Source organism: Mustela nigripes, chromosome 12, assembly GCF_022355385.1.
Source record: "Mustela nigripes isolate SB6536 chromosome 12, MUSNIG.SB6536, whole genome shotgun sequence".
Taxonomy (NCBI): Eukaryota; Metazoa; Chordata; class Mammalia; order Carnivora; family Mustelidae; genus Mustela; species Mustela nigripes.
Window position 1 is genome coordinate 89,318,519 of NC_081568.1, and position 24,396 is coordinate 89,342,914.

General features: G+C 38.3%; 1 protein-coding gene across 1 annotated transcript in view; it reads right to left on the reverse strand.

Annotated features, from left to right (window-relative positions):
• Positions 1-24,396, reverse strand: part of DEPDC1B (DEP domain containing 1B) — an 80,125-nt gene that overhangs the window by 29,457 nt on the left and 26,272 nt on the right. The window contains exons 3-7 of the mRNA XM_059416632.1: positions 13,255-13,390; positions 8,845-8,972; positions 7,646-7,776; positions 5,658-5,705; positions 1,205-1,345 (exon numbers count right to left, since the gene is read on the reverse strand). Of these exons, the coding sequence (XP_059272615.1) occupies positions 1,205-1,345; positions 5,658-5,705; positions 7,646-7,776; positions 8,845-8,972; positions 13,255-13,390 (584 nt within the window). The remainder of the gene's footprint in view (positions 1-1,204; positions 1,346-5,657; positions 5,706-7,645; positions 7,777-8,844; positions 8,973-13,254; positions 13,391-24,396) is intronic.

Here is a 24,396-nt window from a genome sequence, read left to right on the forward strand (position 1 = left end):
ACAGTACTCAGGAAAAAGAGTATGCAACCGCTCATAAATTTACATAACGGAGCATGATACTGATACAATGATATGGCCATTAAAATAGTTTGACAATAATGCAATGATATTTATGGAACAATCACCATAGCAACAGGAAAATCTGATATCCAACAAGAAAGGAATAATATAAAAAAGACCTATAGCAATAATGTGGATTGTTTTTCCTTTCTACCCTGCTTTTTTGATACTGTAAATTCTGAAGTATAGATCTATGTGAAGAATAGGAACACATTTCAGAGAATGATAAAGTTACCATATTCATTTGTCATGTCACAAATAACAAATAGTCCTACAAAAACCTGTCCCTTCTATGAAAGGAAATTAGCTTTCTAAATGAAAATACCTCTCCCATAACTTGACTGTTCATGAAGGCATATCCAGAGTAGTAGATTTACTCTGAACAGTAAATGTCAAATTTACATTCTTCTCTACCACAAAAGTTGTACATTTTTGTTTAAAAATGACAACAGTATATTACTCTTTCTTAAGAAGTAAAAACTATTGGCCCTCGCTGTGAGTTTCCTGACAGAGCTCAACCATTTTCTTTTCCTCCTTCATACAGTAGGACTGCAACCAGGCAAACACCTCATCAGTTTTTATCTCAAAAATGCTATGGAGGGGCTCCTGGGTGGCTCAGTCAGTTAAGCATCTGTGTTCAGCTCAGGTCATGATCCCAGGGTCCAGGGATGGAGCTCCACATCCATCCATCCCTCCTCGTCATCATCGTCCGTTGTGGTCATCAGGCTCCCACCTCAGCAAAGAGCCTGCTTCTCCTTCTAACCCTCACCCCATTCATGATTGCTCCCTCTTTTGCACTTTCTGTCTCTGTCTCTCTCTCAAATAAATGAATAAAATCTTTTTTTTTAAGATTTTTTATTTACTTATTTGACAGGCAGAGAGGTGGGCAGAGGGTGGGGGCAAGAAGGCAGGCTCCCTGCTGAGTAGAGAGCCTGATGAGGCTTGATCCCAGGACCCTGAGATCATGACCTGAGCTGAAGGCAAAGACTTAACCCGCTGAGCCACCCAGGTGCCCCAAGGAATAAAATCTTTAAAACAAAAACAAATATGCTATGGAGGTTTGACTAATGGAAGTCTCAAGACAGAAAAATGAAATGATTCAATGTCAATAACACAGACACATGTTCATTATATTCCAACTTACCTAATACACTGACAAAGGCATCAAAAAGATGAAATGTAAGTAGAGGCTCTTTCAAGTGACCATAGTAATCTGCTATGGTTTTAAAGACATCTTTTTCAAATCCTAAATACATAGGCTGCTTCAAATCTGAACAATTAGGCCCTATTAGAAAAAGAGAGAGAGAGAGAGAGAGAAACGTTAACGGGATGACCACGTCAAAAAATTAGCCTCTATGCATATGTATGGTGTGTACAGATACCAAGATCAGATAAGTTGGGGGAAATTAGCATTATCTAAGTTGACATTATACATTTGCTTACACAAATATTCTTTATGTCTAAATGATAATTATAAAACAATGAGGAAAATCATGGCTTACTTGCATTTTAACAGAAACCCACTCTTTCTGTCCTTCTGAAAGAAATTTTTGTTCAATGTAGATGATGATTATTTTCTGTGAAATATTCATTTTCCTAGTCTTTACACAGTTGATCAAGATGATAATTAGCTCACATATGTAATAGCAAGTTATATGGCAATTTGCAAAATTTTTCATTATTTTATCATTGTTGTATTATGAAATCCTAGAGTCAGAGCTGAGTTAATCAAATTCTACCTTGAAATAAACTACTTCAGACTAATAAAAACTTACTCTTTTTCTTAAAGATATTCAAAAAAGATGATTTTAACATTATGTCCTATAATTCATTCTAACTATAAAACTCACTATCTGATCTCCAGCCAACCTTCAAAAGTTAGTGTATCAAGCAGGGCATATTCCAAAGTTGCAGTAACTATAAGACGCCTGGAACAATGTGGTCCCAGCCATACACTGAGCAGAAGCAAGGCAAAGATTCTGTTGTATCTGGGACCAAAGAAAAACTCTTCTTGTTCTAAGAAAAACAAGAATGCATAGCTCTAATGCATAGCTCTCTATAGAAATGGCAGCAAACACCTCCAAGAAACCATGCATAGACCACAGATTTACATTACCAAGTGGAGAGACAAACCGGATCTGCCCATGCCTTGAGGGAAATGGCAAGCAGCTTCATGAAGAGCAGTTTGGCTAGTCCTCTCAACTTCCATGACAGCATGGAAGAAAGGAATGCAAGTGCCCACAGAACAGAAGACTAAACAACTAGAACCAAACAGATCTCTATTCTCAGGGAAACAAAAGATAAACCAATAAAGTTGAAAGAAACCCTTCCTTCAGAACCACTCCAACCAAAGATAAAGGATCAAACCAAAAAAAACCAGTTAAACATTCTGGGCCTTTGTATTTCAAGTCCAACGGAACCACATAAAAATGGCTTTTTGTTGGTCTCCTTAAAAACCCTCTTACCTTTCAATATTCTGTATACTTCTTATGAAATAACTCAATTTGATTGACTAAAATGAAAATAACAAAAGACCTATCTGTGGTACCATGTTAACTTAGCAGCCAACAGAGCCACCATTCTTGCTTGCTTCCTCCTCTGAAATACCCCAAGCTTAGTCAATTAAAATCATTAGCTTGGTATGACTCAGCAAGCAATCCACATTGTCTTGAATTACTCCCTCCCAGATAAGTAAGCAATTGATGGTAAGCGGTTGTGAGCAGTGTGTAAGCAGTGTCCCTTTATGAACATTTCATCATTCTTGTTAAAAACATGCATAGAAGTGTTGCCTGTATCTGTTTTTTTTTCTTTTCTTTATTGAATCCTTATAATCTACATGCACAAAGAAGAAAAACACAGTTAACTGTTTTTATATTTCCTATCAGTCCATCATTCTGTGGCCAACCATGAGGCCGGCCAACAATGAAAGTACCCAGACCTATGTGTATATTGGTCTACCAATGGGCTTGCGAGAAAAAGGAGAGTAGCAAATTTGCAGAAAAGGAGGCAGAGGCCTTCAAAATATCCTGTAAATCAGCTAGCCTATCCTTTCTGTTGTCCCCTATTAGATTACTTTAATGGGAAACTTGCCTCAATAAGGATAAGAACGACAAGGAACAAGTCATGACTTTGAAAGACTCAAGTAAATTTGGGAGGCCAATGAGAATTTGGAAAACTTAATAACGTCACAAAACTATTCAAAAAGACGTGCTTTGGGGCACCTGGGTGGCTCAGTGGGTAAAGCCGCTGTCTTCGGCTCAGGTCATGATCTCGGGGTCCTGGGATCGAGTCCCGCATCGGGCTCTCTGCTCAGCAGGGAGCCTGCTTCCTCCTCTCTCTCTCTCTGCCTGCCTCTCTGCCTACTTGTGATCTCTGTCAAATAAATAAATAAATAATCTTAAAAAAAAAAAAAAGACGTGCTTGCCCTTTGGTCACCTTTTTTTTCCTTTGACACACAAACAAGCATTCTTATGGATATGCCAACTACCTGGAAAGCACTGCACTCAATTCACGTGAGCCATGTCCCTGTTCCTGAGAACTTCCACCTAACACAAGACACCTCACACATGCAGAGAACATTGTGAAGTTGCTCTTTACATCTTCCCCCTCCATTGTTGAGTAATTCCAGTTAGTCTACTCTTCTTTCAGAAGTTTCTGTGGCTTTATGTTTACTACTCCCTTGAGGGAAAAATTGTACTCTTCACTACATTTTGATCATCACTGAAAAATCTATATCACAACCACGTCTTCATATGCATTACAGAACATATTGTAGCCTAGATTTGTTACCAGTTTCCTCTATTCTTTCCCAGCTGATCAACTTCCAAATCCTTGGTTTGCCAGGAATTCAGAAAAGGGTAATTTAACTTTGCATTTATCCCTTCTATTTCATCATTGCCAACTCTGGCCAAAGATATAATTTAAATTTAATTTACTTCAAATAGTTGAGCAGGAAGAATAAAAAGCATTCTCCCAACCTGAACCACTCTACATCTTAGAGTTTCCAAAATATTAAGCAAAAACCAGTGAAAATTTAATAGTTAAACACAGAAAACTTTAGGCTTCACACAAGCTAATAATTGGTTTTCATATTTAAAATGATAGTATATAAACATTGTCCATATACTATGACTGAGATTACCTAAAATAAACTGCATAGTTACCTTAATTTCATTCTATAATCAGACAAAACTAACACCAGACAAATCATTCAGAGTCTACAAATTCAAAATTTTATTACACTTATATATATACATGCTAGCCCTACCCAAAAGGTTCCTTTCTGAGGCCATCTGTAAGGCTTTAAAGACCCCATAGACCAAATATCACCATTATTAGTCAGCAGCCAAAATAACTGGAATTATTCTTATTAAAATCCCTTGCTTTTGGTAAGCCATTTACTATTAGAATCCCTTCTTTGAGTTAAACCTTTTAAAAAATACCCAGAAGGGACGCCTGGGTGGCTCAGTTGGTTGGACGACTGCCTTTGGCTCAGGTCATGATCCCGGAGTCCTGGGATCGAGTCCCGCATGGGGCTCCCAGCTCCATGGGGAGTCTGCTTCTCCCTCTAATTTCTCCTCGCTCATGCTCTCTCTTACTACCTCTCTCTCAATAAATAAATAAAAATCTTAAAAAAAAAAATACCCAGAAAAATGGCAGTTAGTGAGATACTATAATACACATTCTTTACAGTGCCTATGATATCTAGTGAAGTGAATATCTATGCCCATGAAAGGGACTGTGGAAGCCTGTGCAAACCCTCAAAGGACCACCACAATTCAGGCCCCGTCTTACATCCAATAACTGAAATATCCCTTGTTTCTCCACATTAAAGTTCTTCTCCTTCCAAACCATCCTGCTTATCAATCAGCCTAGTCTTCTGAAACATCTCTTTATGTCAATAGTAGACTGTGTCAATAGTAGATAGTAGATAGGATCTGCTGAGAACACTGAGATGTAAATACAGGGTATAATTGAGAATATATTTTAGAAATTTTTTTTTAAAAAGAGGTTTTAAAAATAAAAATGTATAAATTGTCAACAGGCAGCTATCTGTACAATATTATATTCAATATAACTAATTTTTCTTCACTGTGATGAAACAGAAGACAGTATGGATTTTATCCGTCGTGGGATTAAATTCACCAGAAAAGAGAAGAACAACATTCCTTCAAAAATGTTCTGTAACTCAGCCCTTTCACCAAGTCACAAATTCACTAAAAGCACAGTGTTCCCAAAATAATTAACTGTCAGGGGCGCCTGGGTGGCTCAGTGGGTTAAGCCGCTGCCTTCGGCTCAGGTCATGATCTCAGGGTCCTGGGATCGAGTCCCGCATCGGGCTCTCTGCTCAGCAGGGAGCCTGCTTCCCTATCTCTCTCTCTCTCTCCGGCTGCCTCTCCATCTACTTGTGATTTCTCTCTCTCAAATCAATAAATAAATAAAAAAAAAAAAAGCTTTATTAAAAAAAATAATAATAATAATTAACTGTCAGCCTCACAGGTATGAAATCAATGTTCAGGCCATTGAACAAAAATATTTTTTAATTCAGGACACTATTTTCTGTTAATCTTATAAAACAGAGGATAATTAGTACTTACAATTTGCCAAACACTTCATAGCTGACAGTACCCAATGAGGAAGCTCTTCTGCAGAGAAATGAAAATAAAAAGATTATCTGATTCACTACATATAACTCAAGGAATTATATACGTACACAGAATCATAAGAATGTATAACCTGCCCAAATAATATGAACATATCTGCCAATCATATATTACACATCACCTATTAACAGAATGGCATGTTTAAGCACTGGAAAGTTTTCCTAGGAGCAGTGTCACAACATGGACTTGTACAGACCATGCCTGTAAATTTCGCAAAGGACAAGATGCACCTTTTAAAGCTTTGGTGAAAAGCAGGAATTTGATAGTTTATTCTGAAGAAACAAACAAACTAACCAGATACCCTAAAAATTAAAGAAGGAAAAGACAAAAAGTAAAAAATATAAGTTACCAACTATATTTGTGAATTCAGTTCACCAACCCCCCCCCACAAAGGGGTAAACTCTCTATGTCCATTGTTCAATATAAGTATCATTTTGCATGTTTCAATTTTCAAAATGTTTTAGGCAAGGAATTTTCACTGACAGACTAATACAGGCTATTAGTTTTTGGGCAGCCTTAAAATAATAACTTTTAACATTGCTACAAAAAATCCCAGCTGAGCCTTTTTCCTGAGTTCCTTCCCTCCTGGTCCTGGCGCAGATATCTGATGAGATGGCCCTGCACTCATGCTTCTACTTCTCCATTTCCTTCACTCTGTGAAAAACTGCAAAGACACTGGTCGAACTGTATTAAAACTCTAACGAACCTGAGGCTTGTGGAAGTGCTCTTCTTTCTAAGAACTTGCTAAGACAAAAGATGACCGATCATCTAACTAGTAGGTAAAAGTATTAATGTTTGCTCTACTCAAAGAATGTGGAAGGATTTTAGATGTATTTCAAAGGAAATATCCCCATCATTCTATGTAATTTAATTGTATAGGTTGATATTTACCTGAAAACTCACAAAGTCATAAATTTATTTCTGTTTGCTTGGATCCTCCATTCCCAATATAGAGGCTACATAAAAGAGGAGGTGTTTCAAGTTTCGAAGACACATTCTGCTACTGTCAGGAATCGGGACCTAGAAAAACCTTTTTCCCTTTCACAGCTGCGCAGGCTCCTTCAGGTAGAGTTCTGTCTTGCTGCCCAGGAGCCTCCAGCCCTAAATTTAATAATAATTTATAAAAACCTAAAAGTACTGTACCATCTTCCCCCATCCAAATGTCATTCTAGTTCCAGCTATTCCGAGAATCAAAGGTTGGAAGTAAAAAGAACCATTCCAAAAAATTCATCCAATTCTGACCCCTCCCCAATTCAAGAGAAGAAAGCTTTAAAATCAGCTTGGGGATTCTGGCCCACTACAGGTACTGTATCCTTGTTTTTCCAAATTTAAAAAAAAAAAAAAAAAACCAGGATAGGCAACTGCTAAATGTCTTTTTTTCCTGACTTGTAAACTGGCTTGGAAGAAAAGGTATTAAAAAATTAAAGCACCTTCAGCATTTAAAGGGCTACCTTTATTAACAAGAAAAAAAATGACATAAATCAAGACTGTCCCAGAAAATCTACCACAGAGACACCATAATGAAAATGTCAGTGAGAACCGAAAATCAATCAGACCCACTTGAAACCTAAAATCAATTTCCAATATCCAGTCAGTCACAAACTGACTCAAGCACTCAGGTCTTAAACTTACTATTCAGGGATTTTTCTGTGAATACAAAACTAATTAATGCCCAGTGTGGCTAACATTGAACTAGCCTCCAGATGGATTGTGCTGAGGCTTTGACTCCTGGATGTTCACCTTTCCTCAACACTTCCTTAATCCACACAATTATTTAAAAGGCAAGAGATAGTGAGACAAGGCTATACATAATGAGGGGGTATAATTATTGAGGGTTTAGGAAGGGTCAATAAAGAAGCGGATGGACCTGTGCAGCCAACATAGTGGGTCAAATGGGACCAGAATAGTTTTTATGTACTTACTTGACTTGTCATCAAGGATGACAACTCCCTGCTTGCTCACACTATACACATTATGGATGATGAACTTGGAGTTAACCAGTTTAATATCTAAGACTTCTTCCAAAGAATCCAGGCCAAGGACTTTCTGTAAACTGGAAATATACATAATTAAATTAATTACTTTTCTTAAAAAATTAATATTACCCAGGGGTTCCTGGGTGGCTCAGTGGGTGTAAGCCTCTGCCTTCGGCTCCGGTCATGATTTCAGGGTACTGGATTGAGCCCCATGTCAGGCTCCTTGCTCGGCGGGGAGCCTGCTTCCCCCTCTCTCTCTGCCTGCCTCTCTGCCTGCTTAATAAATAAATAAAATCTTTTAAAAAATTAATTAATTTAAAAAATTAAAAAATTAATATTACCCAAAAACCTGGCATATAAAAGATCAATCTTTAAAATGTGTCATTTTCATGCATTTTATCCAATCTTTGGCAAAAAAGCTAGAAATTTAATATGATGAAAAAAATTTAAAAGATCCTTTGATCATTAACAGATTGCTCCACTAATTTAATAACATAACACCTTCAATGCCAAGAAAATTATTTCATAAGTATAGAAATTAAAAAAACAAAAACCAGCTTATTCAGGGATGAGAAATTGCTACTAGTATGTTTGTGAAGGGGGAATAAAACTTGCTTTATGACATCATTTACTTTGTTACCTATAGTATAACAAATATCTAGAAGACCAAATTTACCATTGTGCTTCATTAAACATCAAACTTCAGAGTTACTAGAAAGTTCAAGAACTTTTAAATTTCTATTCTTAACTATTATATAAATGACAATAGAAAATTTCCAGAATTCAGTTAAATTATGTCGGCTAAGCAGCATCGCTACAAATAATACAAAGATTTTATTTTTTATTTATTTATGTTTTTAAAAGATTTTATTTATTCATTTGACAGAGACACAGTGAGAGAAGGAACACAAGCAGGGGGAGTGAAAGAGAGAGAAGCAGGCTTACTGACAAGCAGGGAGCCCGATGTGGGGATCGATCCTTGGATCATGACCTGAGCTGAAGGCAGACACTAAATGACTGAGCCACCCAGGCAACCCTAATACAAAGATTTTAAAACATAATTTCAGAAATTTAAATATGCAGAGAGTAATAGAGAAGCAAAACAGACAATACTGAAAATTCGCATTAACATCAAATGCACATACTATGCTAATGTCATAGACTTCCATATCTCTTCTACGTTGGCCTCTGTCAGCTGTCTCCGGTAGACGAGACGGCAAGCTGGCACCTCTCCAATGGCAATACTGTGTCGCTTGAACCACATCTCTGAGTTCTAATTGGGGGGAGGGTAGAAATAAAGAAAGAGGGCAAATATTTCAATAGATAGTGGTATGATTTTACCAGAAATTTCCTTGACTTGTTTTTTTTTAATTCGATTTAAAATAATAACTAGAAATATGAGCAAACTTTCTTTGCATGGACTACAGAGAAGTGAAATATAACTCTTAAGGATCAGGTCACATTATAAATGAGTATTCATAAATTACAAAAGAACGATGGGAATAAGCATTACATTGACTATTTTTTCCCTATGGGAATTCCAACTAATCAATGATGTAGCCATGAAATAAAAATCAGAATTAAGTCAAATACCTATCCATATTTACACACTGTTCAAATAGAGTGATTGTTTAAAACAAACTTAAAGTCTATTACTTTCAAAAATTCTCTGTTTTTTAGAATCAAAGATCAAATAAGTACAAAGTTGAAGAGCCACTCCCAGATCTTAGGCAACAGCAGAAGGCAGGAAAAAACAAGAGCTCCACAGCACAATCATTTACAAAGATTTTCTGTAATAGTTTTTTTACAAAAGTATCATTATGGAAAAATCTTATAAACTTGGAAAAACAGAGCCAGAAAGTTGTTTTGTGATTTTGTTTTTAGAGAATTACTGAATTACAAAAGAAAGTTGAAGACCATGAGGATTTGTGAATTTTTTTAAATAACTAATTTAGGTGTTCATTTTTGAAGGCAGGCATATAAACTGTTGCATTTGCCTACCAAACCTACTTCTAAAAGTTATCTTAAAGAAGTACCATGAGGGCACCTGGGTGGCTCAGTCCATTAAGTGTCCAACTCTTGGTTTCGGCTCAGGTCATGATCTCAGGGTTGTGAGCATCAGGCTCTGAGCTGGGCTCAGAGTCTGCTTAAGATTCTCTTTCCCGCTCCCTCTACTCTTCTCCCTCTATGCTCCCACTCTCTCTCTCTCTTTCAGTAAATAAATAAATAAAATCTTTAAAAAACAACAAAAAAAGAAATACCATGGATATATTCAACTATTTATCTCTAAAGATACTGCTTATTATTGTCTCCTGAAAAACTGGAAACACAGTATATATTTAACAGTAAAGGACTGGACAAATAAAATATATTACTTTCATGTTGGACAAGATGCAGATATTAAATATGATGTCAAATGTCTAATCTCATGAAAAAATAAGCTAAGCACAGTGTTCTAAGTGAAAACACAGGTTATGAAAAGCTCAACATGATCTCATTTTTGTGTTAAACGTTTGTATGGAAAAAAGGACACACCACAAAAATGTTAATATTAATTCTCTCTGGATGATATCATAAGTAATTTATTTTCCTTTGTTTCTGCCTGAAAACAATTTTATTAAATAAATGAATAACAGCAACAGTAATGAACAGTTAGTGAATACCTGTGTGCCAGCCACCATTCCAAGTGCTTTATAGTTATAAACTCACCTGATTCTCACAACAAGCCTACCCCAGAGGTACTATTATCACTAAGAAAATAATGACATTTTTCACCATTAAGTTCACCATTAAGAAAACTGAGACACAAACACAATGAACAAAACAGAGAAACAAGCTCTAATAGTTAGTAAATGGAGGATTCAAGATCCAAACCCATTAATCTAGCCAGAGTCCATATCTTATTTTTTACACTGTACTGCCCTCAGCAAAAAAGGACTTTTATTATTATTATTATTTTTTTTGCTTTATACAAGTAAAAAAATAAAATAATAAAACAATGGCAAAGCAAGAGGAAAAAACAGGATAAAACAAAAACAAAAACCAGCAAGCAAAGAGGAAGCAAAAATAGAAACAGGGAAAATAAAATAGAAGAAAACAAATGACAAGCTGAAGTTCTTTAAGAAAGATGAACTGTTCCTTTATTGACTATGAACCTCACCAATCTAAAACCCACATCAAGGCACAAATGGGGAAAGAGATCCTGCCCTGCCCAATTTTCCTTTGGACATTGCTCAAGAAGCAGCAGCCAAAATTTTGCTGGAATTACAATAAGCAGAGAGGGCAAACCTCTCCTACTTCATTTAAGAGGGAAGTACAAGATACAAGCATCAAAAGAAACACAGGTACAGATGACGAGGGAAATTATAAGCTTTAAGAGAAAATGGCTGATCAATCTAGGACACTGGTATACCCACTTCAGGGCTCCTGGAAAATTAGAAAAGAAAATGAAAACAGAAGATACAAGTCATTGTCATTGCAGCATTAAAATGTGCTAATGAGTACTTGGTTCTATAGATGATAACAGGAATATTACAATTTCATAGAACCAGGTGGAATACAAAAGGGAAGTTACTATACTTATGACATAAATACATATTATTTTAATATAGGATTTTATCTCTTGTACAAACAACACTAGATGACCTTATAAAGAAAAAAGGTCTGTTGAATAAAAACTACCAATGGGGTCAGGTTAGATGTTTAAATGTAAATGTTCAACCTGATGATTCACAGACCTACCCCTGGGGCAAATAATACATTATATGCTAATAAAAGCAAGTAAAAAAAATAAATAAAATAAATGCAAATGTTCAAAAAAAAAAATGTACCTGATCTCATGGAGCTTACATTTTAACTTTCTCTGGGACAGGAACTATCAACAAGACCTTAAGAATTCCTCAATAGGAATGAATTAAAAGTCTTTAAATACCCGAAGTAGTTCCACTTTGTTTCCTCATTCTCTATTTTCATATTGTATGTTTCACTAGACTATGCCTTTTTAGTGTTAAAACTGTATCTGTGAGAAAAAAACAAACAAACAAACAAAACCTGTATCTGTGGAGCTAACACAATGCATGGTACACAACAGACACTTAATATTTATTAATGAATAAATTAATGACTTCCAAATATGATCTCACCTTTACGTTCCAGGATCATATCACCATCTGCCTATGAGATACCTCCATTTAATACAGGCCATATTTATCACCAAACATATTTAGAACTAAATTCATTGTCATCCTGCAAACCTGCAAGCCCTTATGGAGTCCCTATTTGTCACTATTGCCACGCTTTTCCTTGAATTATCTTTGAAAAAGCCTAAGATTCTTTTTTTTTTTTTTTTAACTTTTATTTGAGAGAGAGAGAGAGTAAGCATGAGCTGGGCAGGGAGGAGCAGAGGGAGAGGGAGAAGCAGACCCTCCACTAAGCAGGGAGCCCAACGTAGGGGTTGATCCCAGGGCCCTGAGATCATGACTTGAGCTGAAGGCAGATGCTTAACCGACTGAGCCACCCAGGTTCCCCAAAGCCTAAGCTGCTGTTGCTGCTTCTTCTTTTATTTTTTTAAGATTTTATTTATTTATTTGACAGAGAGAGATAACAAGTAGGCAGAGAGGCAGGCAGAGAGAGGAGGGAGCAGGCTCCCTGCTGAGCAGAGAGCCCAATGCAGGGCTCGATCCCAGAACCCTGGGATCATGACCTGAGCCGAAGGCAGAGGCTTTAACCCACTGAGCCACCCAGGTGCCCCAAGTCCAAGCTTCTTAACTATTATTTTCTTCAAACTGAGAATACAATCTCTTTAGGAAAAAAAAAAGTTGCTTTTTCTTTTAATTAAATTGCCTAAAAATGTTTACATCACGTCTTTGCAAAGAAAGTCTGAATTGGACATCTATCAAACTAAATTAATTTAAAATATTCGTGTGGGTACAATTCTTAAAAACTGCCATATGAAAGTTTCTTTCTGTATTTTATTTTCTAGCATTGTTTCAATCATGTAGTCTGCTACTGGTACTATTTTAAGGAAAAAGTACCCCCCAAATTTACTTTATTCTACAATAAGCTTAGGTTTTCCCAAACAAGCAGAATCTATCTTTGTTCATTATTAGGGGTCATTCCAAAATACTTCATACCCTAACATTCCCACTCTCAAGTAGTAAGAGTTAGAACAAAATTCGGGAAGATACAAAGAGGGAGAAGAGTAACTTCTAGAACACAGGAGAAAAGGAGATCATAAGGGAGTTGCCACAGAAACCTGCTTGGTCTGAACCTACAAAAAATACCTACCATGTTTTCAGTCAAAATGTTAGCAGTAAAGAGAGAAAAAGTCTAACAGCTAATCTTTCCTTCTTACTGTTCTCTCAGCTATTAACACGTAAGATACTGTTTTAAAGCACATTGGGACCATAGTTCACAGAAAGAAGTAGACTAAGACTGATGGTTCACAGACCATTTCCCACATCTGGAGGCTGTTAGCCCTGCCCTCTGCTGCCACCATTACAATCACCAATCTGCTCCACCCCCACCTCCCTGCCAGCTTTTAGTAACACACTTACCATCACAACTGGCCTCACTGGGATGTTCTCTTGTGAAGTGCTTGGTGGGGGGTCATTCCATTCCGGAAATTTAATAACATCCTTTTGGCATGTAGGCTTCTTTGGATATGGTTTTAGGGGTGAGGAAGGAGGAAATCTAAAAACCAAGAAAGAAATCTCTATTATTGTAGTCAATGGGAGACACAGATATTTTAACAATAGTTCCCATTTCTTGTATCCTTGGGAATTTATATAATAATTTCAAACCTCAGATAATAAATGAGGTCATGCTCAATCAAATTACCACATGTGGCTCACTGTACCCAACATATGAGTTTTTCCAATGTTCATTCATTACCCGTATCAGATAAACATTTATGAAGAAAAACAGAAACCAAACATGTGATACATTATGAAATAAAGAAATAGAAATATATTCTCTTATCAAACAATTTTCATGATTAAAGATGCTCTTAACAGCTGCTAGGGCAAGCCATTTCTTTCACCAAGCTCAAAATATTTACCGTCTCACAATTCTCCAAAATTTATAAATGGTACATATGCAAAGAGAAATTATGGACAGACTAATCCTCAGTGACACTTGCTGAGAAAGAGTATATTGGCACAAAAATATTTTAGCCTATTATTCATTTTTTTTAAAGATTTTATTTATTTATTTGACAGAGAGAGATCACAAGTAGGCAGAGAGACAGGCAGAGAGAGGAGGGGGAGCAGGCTCCCTGCTGAGCAGAGAGCCCAATGTGGGGCTCGATCCCAGGACCCCGGGATCATGACCTGAACTGAAAGCAGAGGCCTTAACCCACTGAGTCACCCAGGCGCCCCCCTATTATTCATTTTTACATTGATTTCAAATACAATCCTCTTATCCTTGAATATGGAACACTTCACAGTGAGATGGAAGACTTGATCTTGAAGGAGGTTAGAAGGTGCCCAATGTCCTCCTTCTGCCTTTTGTACCCTTCTCTGCCTTATCTCTCCAAGACATTGGTACCATCACTCCTTGGACTAACACAGAAGCCTAAATACAATCTAATCTTTAAACAAGTCTAGACTATACCTGGTAAAGAACAACAGAAGGTAGTTAAATAAACATTTTCCTCAGAGGATCTTTTTCGGTTAGAAAAAGATAGATTGCACTGCCTTGAAAAAGTAACACAAGAACTCTCCTTCTTAATGTTAACATGGAAGCCAATAGGTAGTTTACTTTTTTATTTATTTAAGCCAAAATAAAGTTTTAAAATCTTATCCGTAATACCCACAGGAAAAATAATCCAAATAAATGATAAATATCTTATTTTTAAATACATACAGAAAAAAAATGAATTTTTTAAATGTCTACACTTTACCCAAAAAGTTTGTATTGAGGTGAATCAGGAGAATCACATATAATAAGCACTATGGAGGTACATTTCAAAAATAGTCACAATAGACTTGAAAAAGGATGGCTAATGAGAAAAAAGTCCAGTTTCATCTTCTCTAAAAGAATATCCAGTAATTCCACTTTATTTGAAAAGTCAGTGAGAAAAAAAATGAAATCATTAAGTCGAGTTAAAGACAAATAAAATGAAAGACAGATTAAATTTTTTAATCAGGTTGCCAAGGCAGGTATTTCCAAACAATTCCAAAATACAAATTAAATAAATCACTAAAGCCAGTCAGTTACTCTACCTCTTAAGCGAAGACTGGCTTACAAAAGTCCAATCCTATCTATGAGAAGCTAGTAATTACAATGGAAGTCCTACTGTCAACCAAAGTACAGCACATATGCACACACTCGGGTACACACACACACACTCCCACATTCACATACGCATATAACGCATCCAGGGAAATCACAGGTCACCCATCTGTCAGTTCTTTAAAAATTCAACACCATCCCTACCCCCAGCCCACTACTGATACCACAGTTAACCCTCCCAACCCCTTCAACTAAAATGTGAAAATCTGACCTAAGTTCCAGCCCTAATTCTCTCATGAATAGTCTGTAACAGTGTCTCTAAGTCAAAGTTGGTTCATTTGTCAAATAAAGGAATTACATTGGATGACCTATACAACAGCCTCCTGGGTTCAAAATGTGCTTCCTGTATCCCCAAAACCCAGAAACAAGTAATACTTTGCAAAACCAAAACAGAAGTTCTTATGCAGAGAACTCTGACTGAAGAGATACCAGGGAGCCACGTTCTTCCATCACCCTGGGAAGAGGAGGTCTCTGTCACAACATGTGCAGTCATCGCTGGCCAGGGTGGGAGCTTTACAGCCGCCCAGCCAGAGATGAAATGTAGAAGAGCTCCCCCTAATGGACTACTTTTACTGTGTGCACTAAAAGTTTCATGTGTCATTTTAACACTTTAATCATGTGATCTCAGGCTTCAAAGCCTGTCAGAGATGATCTCATCCAAACGTCACATTTTTTACTTAGGAAAATGAGGTCCCAAAAGAGGAAAGCAACTTACTAAAAGCCTCACAACTTACTGGCCAAGAGAACAAACCATCTTGCACAAAAGATACGCCAGCCTTTTAATAAGGACATTATAAAAATTTATTGAAAGACATTAATGAAGTAAATCAATAGAAAGACACATCATGTTGGTAAGTAATAAGATTCAATATCCATATTCAATGGTAAAATGTCAACATCACTATTCCTCATGAAGATATATGCTTACAAAGAAATTCTAATCAAAATATAAAAATTTTCTATGAAATATGATAAACTGATTATAAAATTTACATGGAAATGCAAGAGGCCAAAAACAATCGAGACATTCTTAAAGAAGAAAAATGAAATGAGAAACTTGCCCTTCCAGCCATCAAGTCTCATTCAGATAATACAGTAGGGCAGCACTGATGGCACTGACCGCAGATGGTCAGCATCAGCATTACTGACAATTGGGGCTGGATAATTCTGTTGTGGGGAGCTGTCCTGTGCAGTGCCTACCTGCTGGCAGCCTCCCTGGTGTCCAGCCACTGGATGCTAACAACACAGCCTCTCAAGGGTGACCACCAAAAATATTCCCAGACATTGTCCCCTGCAAAATGGCTCCCAGGTGAAAATGATGGGCCTAGACAGACCCATTTCTTCAGAACCATGACTTATGATACAAAAGACATTACAGATCAATGAGAAGGTGTGGACTCTTCAATACGGAGTTCTAGTCCAATTGGTTATCCTTTGGGGAAATGTGAAATTGTATCCCTGCTACAAAGCACACTTGCCCTCCATATATTCCTCTGGAAGGGATCTTGCCACTACCTTATCAATAGCTAGAGTGTGTTTCTCTATTCTTCTGGGTCTGGGTGAGCCCTCTCCAACAGCTTTAGTAACTGGAAGATGGTAGGAGTGAGACTGTGCCATTTCTAGGTACTAGCCCTTAACCAGCCTGGAACACCCTCTCTGCCTCTGAGAACTCCCACTCTTCCTGCCAAGCTCCCTCTTAGAAACCAGCTACCATGTACAGAGGGCCACACCCCCACAAGCAGCATGCTAAGATGCCAAAGCCACAAAAAGCTGTGGAAGATGAGACACTGCATGGAAGGAAACTGAGGTAAAGGAGCACCTCACCTGCAGACTTGGGCGTGCAGAAGTCATCCTGGAGGTAGACGTTCCAGGCTTAGCAGCCCCAGACAATATCCAGTTATAGAGTTATATACTCATATTCCTGACCCACAAAAGTATGTGAAAATAACAAGGACTGTTTGAAGCCACTATGCTGGCGCCTAGTTGTGTTACACAACCACAGAGAGGCTGAACAGAAATTTGGGGCATTTCTATTAGGACGGGCAGTGAAGCCAGAGAGCTCAGATAGACTTGTTAGGTGAAGGCTAGCAGCTCTGTGAGGAAGTTGTGGTTGAAGGCTGTAGGAAAGACCTCTGTTACATAGTGGTACCAATTTCAGTCAAAACTGTCCCTGACTGAGACATGAAAAACACAAAAGGTGGATCTAGAAAAGGTGTTTTCCAGTATGAATGCTTAAAAGTGCCAACTGGTTTCTTTTAGCCTCAGTAACAAGGTACAGATAGATAGAGGAAAAGAGGGCCACTTGAGTTTTTAACCAAAATTTAAAGGAAATACAAAGGAGCCATGACTTGATTCCAAAACAAAACTATTTCTCATTCCCAAATCTCAACCCTAACAAAAGTTTCTCAAAGTAAAAATAGCCTTACGACCAATATCAAATTCAAGATGTCTCTAGTAAAATATGGTCTGAGGGAAGTCACATGAAAGACTTTTATTGAGGCCTCTGGGTGGCTCATTTAGTTAAACAGCCAATTTTTTACTTTAGCTCAGGTCATGATCTCAGGGTTGTGAGATCAAGCCCACATGAGGCTCTGTACTCAGCAGGAAGCCTGCATGAGGATTCTTTCTCCCTCTACCTCTGCTCCTTCACCACTCATGTGTCTGCTCGCTCTCTCTCCCTCTCTCTCTCTAAAATAAATAAATATTTCTTTTTTTAAAAAAAAGACTTTTACTATAACTTCAAAAAGATTGAAGGCAGTACCTTATAGACCATCTTGGATAAACTAAGAGTTTAAGACTCTTTAAGGTGATGGGTCACAGAAGACTTTTAAGCAGCCCAGGCAAAAAAAGAACCTGTTTCATAGACATATGTGTGACTTTTGCCTAATGGAATAAGCCACAGTAAAATTCATAGAAAACCCACAGAATTTTTAAGACAGTAATACTAGGAGAATCACCATCCACTTGGACTAAAAAGCAAACAGTTTGAATGTAAAAAACAGTCAAGAATCTCAAGCTTTACTAACCAGGAAGTATATGAAAAAGCTATTCCCCTGCAAACATGGGCCATCTCTTATGGAAAAGGAAAAAATGACTTAACATGTAGAGTCAAGACTCCAGCAGGAAGAGCCAGGACCCATGCAGAATCACTCACAGGAAGTAGAATTATGCCCTAATCAAAGAATGGCAGACACATGTTCAATTTATTTTTAGAAGTGCTATGGGCCAGTGGTTGCTTTATGAGATGCCATAATGGGATATATTTGGGGAGTCATGATGCAGGGGATGAATATAGTTTGCAAATGAATGTCCTTGTCCAGAATGCATTCTGCAAGGATGGCCATAAAAGTATTGCCCAACCTTCCCCAATGTGACTCTCTACCCCAATGTGACTTTGATGAGGTCAAAAATTCAAGCAATCCTGTGATTGCTCTGACAGATAGAATATAGCAGAAGTCACATATTACCAACTCTAGGCGTAGTTCTTAGCTACCTGGCAATTTTCTCTTCTTGCCTATAGGAAATACTTCCTTTTGGGATGCTCATTCTTGGGACATGACCAAGGTTGATTGAAAGCCAGCCACCAGGTAAGGATAGTGACCACCCTACGACCATCATGTTGCAAAAAGCATAACCCATGTGAAGATGCGCTAGAGGACCAAACCCCATGTAAAAAGAGACCAAGAAGCACAAAGGCACCAACCACATCTCTGAGTGGAGAAAGAAATCATCTTGAAAGTGAATTTCATAGCCCAACTAGTGCCTTATGGGTAATGGGCAAACTGCCAGATGAGCTCTTTCTAAATTCTTGACACAAAAACCATAAGCAGAATAAAATGCTTTAAGCCATTTTTGTTTGATGTAGGTTGAGTTTCAAAAACAGAAAACCAGAACAATCTCAAGTTCACACTATGAATAAAAATCATGGGTTTAGACTATGATATAAGAAAATATCTCTCCAGGGACACCTGGGTGGCTCAGTGGGTTAAGCCTCTGCCTTCCACTCAGGTCATGACCTTGGGGTCTTGGGATAGAGCCCGTGTCGGGCTCTCTGCTCAACATGGAGCCTGCTTCACCCTCTCCCTCTGCCAGCCTCTCTGCCTAACTCTCTCTGTCAAATAAATAAATAAAATCTTAAAAAAGAAAAAAGAAAATATCTCTCTGACTTTCAGTAATGAAAGAACTCCGGCTAAGCAAGATACAAAAACCACAAAGTATAAAAAAGGATTTGACACATTCATTTTACATTAAAAAAAAAAAAAACCACAAACTTTTCTGCTTGTCAAGACATCATAAATAAAATGAAAAAAAAAAAAAAAAACCAGGAGATCTTTGCATCCAAATAACTGACAAAAATGATTAATATCTAGAATATATATACATTTTTAATTTTTTTAAAGATTTTATTTATTTATTTATTTGACAGAGATCACAAGTAGGCAGAGGCAGGCAGAGAGAGAGGAAGGGAAGCAGGCTCCCTGATGAGCAGAGAGCCCAATGCGGGGCTTGATCCCAGGACCCCGGGATCATGACCTGAGCGGAAGGCAGAGGCTTCAACCCACTGAGCCACTCAAGCACCCCCATAATATATACATTTTTTAACTCCTAAAAATTTATAAGGAAAAAAAATCTTGAAGAAGACCAAAGACATGAACCAGGCATCTCCAGATATGGAATTGAAATGATGAATAAACATACAAAGACACATGATCCATGAGTAAACAAATACCATCACAAGTATTTCACACTTACTGGACTGGCAAAAAATTAAGTCAGTCAATATTAAACGTTTTCTACTACTGAGATAAAACTTAGTGTAGCCACTATGGAAAACAGTTTAGTTGTAGTAGAGGTAAAGTTGAACGTACAAGATCCTCTGAACTAATTCTACTCTATGTAACTCTGGGTGGCCTAAACAAACTCTTACACGTGTACAAAAGGAGACATGCCCATAAACGCTCATGGCAACATTGTTTATAAAAGCAAAGAAATGAAAAAAAAAAAAAAAAGGACGCCTGGGTGGCTCAGTCCATTAAGCCACTGCCTTCAGCTCAGGTCATGATCCCAGGGTCCTGAGATCAAGTCCCACATTGGACTCCTTGCTCAGCGGGGAGACTGCTTCTCTCTCTGCCTCTGCCTGCCACTCTGCCTGCTTGTGTGCTCTCTCCCTCTCTGACAAATAAAAAAATAAATAAATAAATCTATCTTAAAAAAAAAAAAAAGGCAAAGAAACGAGAGCAACACAAATCTCCAGTGGAAGGGGAACAGATAAATGGGACTGTGGTATATTGATAGAATATAAAGTAGCTGAGAAAATTCCATAACTATATATACATCAACATGGATGAACCTCAAACATCATGAGAAATAAAAGAAGTCAGAGACGAACACATACTCTATGATAACTGCTACATAAAGATCAAACAGAGAAAAATATTCAAAAGCAAAAAAAACCCACACTGCTTAAGGATACAAGTGTAAGTGTTAAAACAGTAAAGAGAAGCAAGGAAATGATAAACATAGAACACAGGATACTGATGACCTCTTGGAGAAGATGATGCAAATTGGCAGTAAACAGGTATTCACTTTGTTATTCTTATAACATATTCTTATAATATATAACATATATTTATTCTTATAGATTATTCAGATAAACTTTATACACTCTTGTACAAGATCTATTTTTAAAAACAAATGAGAACTTTTAAAAAGAGCAGAGCTCCCTCTAGTGGACGATATTTGTATTTGCTTTTAGTATTCTAAATTAAATCCCAACATTATGATCATGGATTCCGAATCTACTTGCACACTGAACAAAATGAGTCCAGAAACGAATTAGACACAGCTAATCATCCAACCCAACAATCCAGGTCTCCTACTGTCACCTCTTGCCAAATTTGGGTTGGAAAAAAGCAATTAAAAATAAACCATTCCTGGGTCCCTGGCAGGCTCAGTTGATGGAGCATGCGACTCTTGATCTCAGGGTTGCAAATCTGAGCCCTATGCTGGGTGTAGAGATTACTAAAAATAAAATATTTAAAAAAATAAAATAAACCATTTCAAAATTACTAGCCTCTGATGAATTTACTTGAAACAAAAGAGAATTTATTACCTAATCAATTAATAAAAAATACTCTAGGGCATCTAAGTTGCAAGGAAAACAGTTTATAAATCTTAATAAATTTGAGCCATAAGTGACACAATGCAAAGACAAAGTTCTTCCCACAATATATGCCAAAATTATTTCTTTAGCATCAACAGAAATCTGCAGTGTCTACAGGTTTTGCCAGCCTGCCTCCTTGCCTTAGTAAACCTAAACCTCCATAGAAGAAAAGCCAGGCTAAGAGTACTTGTTATAGGAGCTGACCTCTCTGAGACTGGTGCCCAGGGCAAACCCGCAGCAACTGGCTGGGCTCCACCAGGCTCTGTACCTACCAGACCTATTGTTCAAGACCAGCGGTGGTATCACGTAAATGCTGAAAAACTGTAAATGATTACATTTCACCATACTGCTTACAGATACATCAGGAACATAAAGTGTCTGAGGGACAGAGAATAAAAGATGAAGCTGGAAAAAGAGTTGTCAACTAAAGGAAGACTTGACCTCTCTGAGTTCAGAAATCATTGCTTACTCCACATGAATAAAGATTCCATTAGCCCCGGAGGAGTTGAGATGGCGGAGTAGCAGGGGGACCGAGCAGGCCTCAACCCTCGAACACAGCTGATCAACAACAAATCATTGTGAACAACTAGGAAATTAATCTGAGGATTAAGAAACAATCAGCACAACCGAAGAGAATGTAGCAGATGCGGGGTTCAGAAAGATGCACTGGGGGGGCAGAAAAAAGTCACAGCGCCAGGGAGGGGAGGGAACCAAGTCAGGGTTCACACAGGAGGCCATGGTGCGGGGATCCCCTGGGTCGCATGAGGAGATATTGTTCCCCCTCCTGGAGGCCTTTTGGAATAGGGTATCCTGCTTCTCCAAGCAAAAAAGACCCCTGAGGAGGCACTGAGTGCTCTTCACCAGCAGGGGGGCAGAAAACCCGATCACGGCCTCTCGCTGTGCTCACCAGACTGCAGCCACAGCACTGCTTTTCTAGGACAGGTCCGTGCCTGACGCAATGTGTGAGGCTCTCCTCCAGGGGAGGTCCTTTACAATGTGGCATTTTGAATTCCAGCCCCCAGCCAAAGATGAAACACAGGGAAGGGACTCCTGGGTGGCTCAGTCGGTTAAGATCTACCTTCAGCTCAGGTCATGATCCCAGGGTCTTCAGATCAAGTCCTGCATCAGCTCCTTGCTCAGCAGGGAGCCTGCTTCTCCATCTGCCTGCTGCTCTCCCTGCTTGTGCTCACACTCTTGTTCTCTCTCTCTCTGACAAATAAATAAATAAATAAAATCTTTAAAACACACACACGGAAAACTGTGACGCTGGCCACAGAGAGGTTGAGGGCAGGGATCTGACAGAAGTCTGGGACACAGGAGGGGAGACTGTTTGCTTTTCTGGGGCGGCCTCCTGAACAGTGGCTGTCATGAGTTCCCCTCCCTCCCTCCCCGGGGAGGTGAGCACAAGGTGACACCCCCACTCCCCACCTCCTGCACCGTGGGACTTTAGAGAAAACACAGTGGCTTCCGGCGGAGGCTAGAGTCGCTCACACCAAACCTTGTCCTTCTGCCCATCTTTACTAGGGCAGGTCTGACAGTGAGCCAGGTTGCTGGGCCTCTGCTTCAGAAGCCAACACAGCTCCTCCCCGCTCCCTCCACGGCGCCCCTGCATGTACCAACTCTACTGATGATAGAGGGATCCAAAGCGTCAGCTTTAGTTCTGGAAGAAATAGAATCAGGATTTCTTCCTTTTCTTTTCTCATGTATTTTGTATTTTTGGTGGTTTTTCTTTTTTTCTTTGGAATCAGGCATATAGTGTTGTGTTCATTTGTTGTTTCCTTTTTTCGTTTTTTGGATCAGGGTTGTCTTTTTTTTTCTTCATAATCAGGTTTATATATTTGTTTCCTTTTTTGTTACTTTTCCTTTTTTCTCAGATCAGGGTTTTTTTGGGTTTTTTTGTTTTTTAATCAAACTATCTTAACAAACAAATCAAAGCACACCTAGTTAAAGGTCCAAATACTCCCCATGGCAAGCAAGCAAGCAGGAAGTCTGCAAAGGACTGACCTCTGGGAAAAAGCAGACAAAACATAATGGCAGAGTGCACACAACATGCACTAGAAACGCTTCCTGAATCACCAAGCCCTGGACAGTCTATGACCCCTTCTTACTATAGTATTACTTTCAGAAGCAGGAAACATAACTGTCATAATATGCAAAAGACAGGAACCCAGACATAATGACAAGATAGAGGATGTCTCCCCAAAAGAAAGATCAAGAAGAAATTACAGCTTGGGATTTGATCAAAACAGATAGAAGTAATATATCTGAACAAGATTTTAGAACAACAGTCTGAAGAATACTACTGTGGCTTGAAAGCAGCATAGAAGACACCAGAGAAACCCTGACTGCAGAGAAAAAAAACCTAAAACCTTGTCAGGCCAAAATAAAAAATCCTGTAACTGAGATGCAAAACTGACTGGCTATAATCACAATGAGGATGGAAGAAGCAGAGGAATAAATAGGTGATACAGAAGATAAAATTATGGGAAAAAAGCTGAAGAGGGAAAGAAAACTATTAGATCACAAATATACTTAAAGAACTCAGCAACTGTACAAAGCACAATAATATCCATATAATAGAAGTCCCAGAAAAAGAAGAGCAGGAAAAGGGGATGGAAGATTTATTGAAACAATTATAGCTGAGAACTTCCCTAATGTGGGGAAGGAAACAAGCATTCAATTCCAAGCAGCTGCCTTCGGCTCAGGTCATGATCCCAGCGTCCTGGGATCGAGTCCCACGTCAGGCTCCTTGCTCAGCAGGGAGCCTGCTTCTCCCTCTGCCTCTGCCTGCCATTCTGTCTGCCTGTGCTTGCTCTCTTCCCCCACTCTCTCTGATAAATAAATAAAATCTTTTTAAAAAAATGAACAAAACCAGATAAACACCAAGACATAGCATAATCAAACTTTCAAAATACCAAGATAAAGAGATAATTCTGAAAGCAGCTATAGCCCTTCACCTACAAGAGCAGACACAGAAGGTTAGCAGCAGACTTGTCCATAGAAACTTGGCAGACCACAAAAGAATAACATATATTCAGCGTGCTAAGTGGGAAAAATATGTAACCAAGAATACTATTTCCATCGGGGTTGTCATTCAGAATAGAAGGAAAGATAAAGTTTTAAGACAAGCAAAAACTAAAGGAGTTCATGAACACTAAACCAACCCTGCAAGAAACACTAAAAGGGATTCTGAGAGGGAAAGATATACCAGAAGCAGCAAGGACTGGAAAGGAACAAAGAT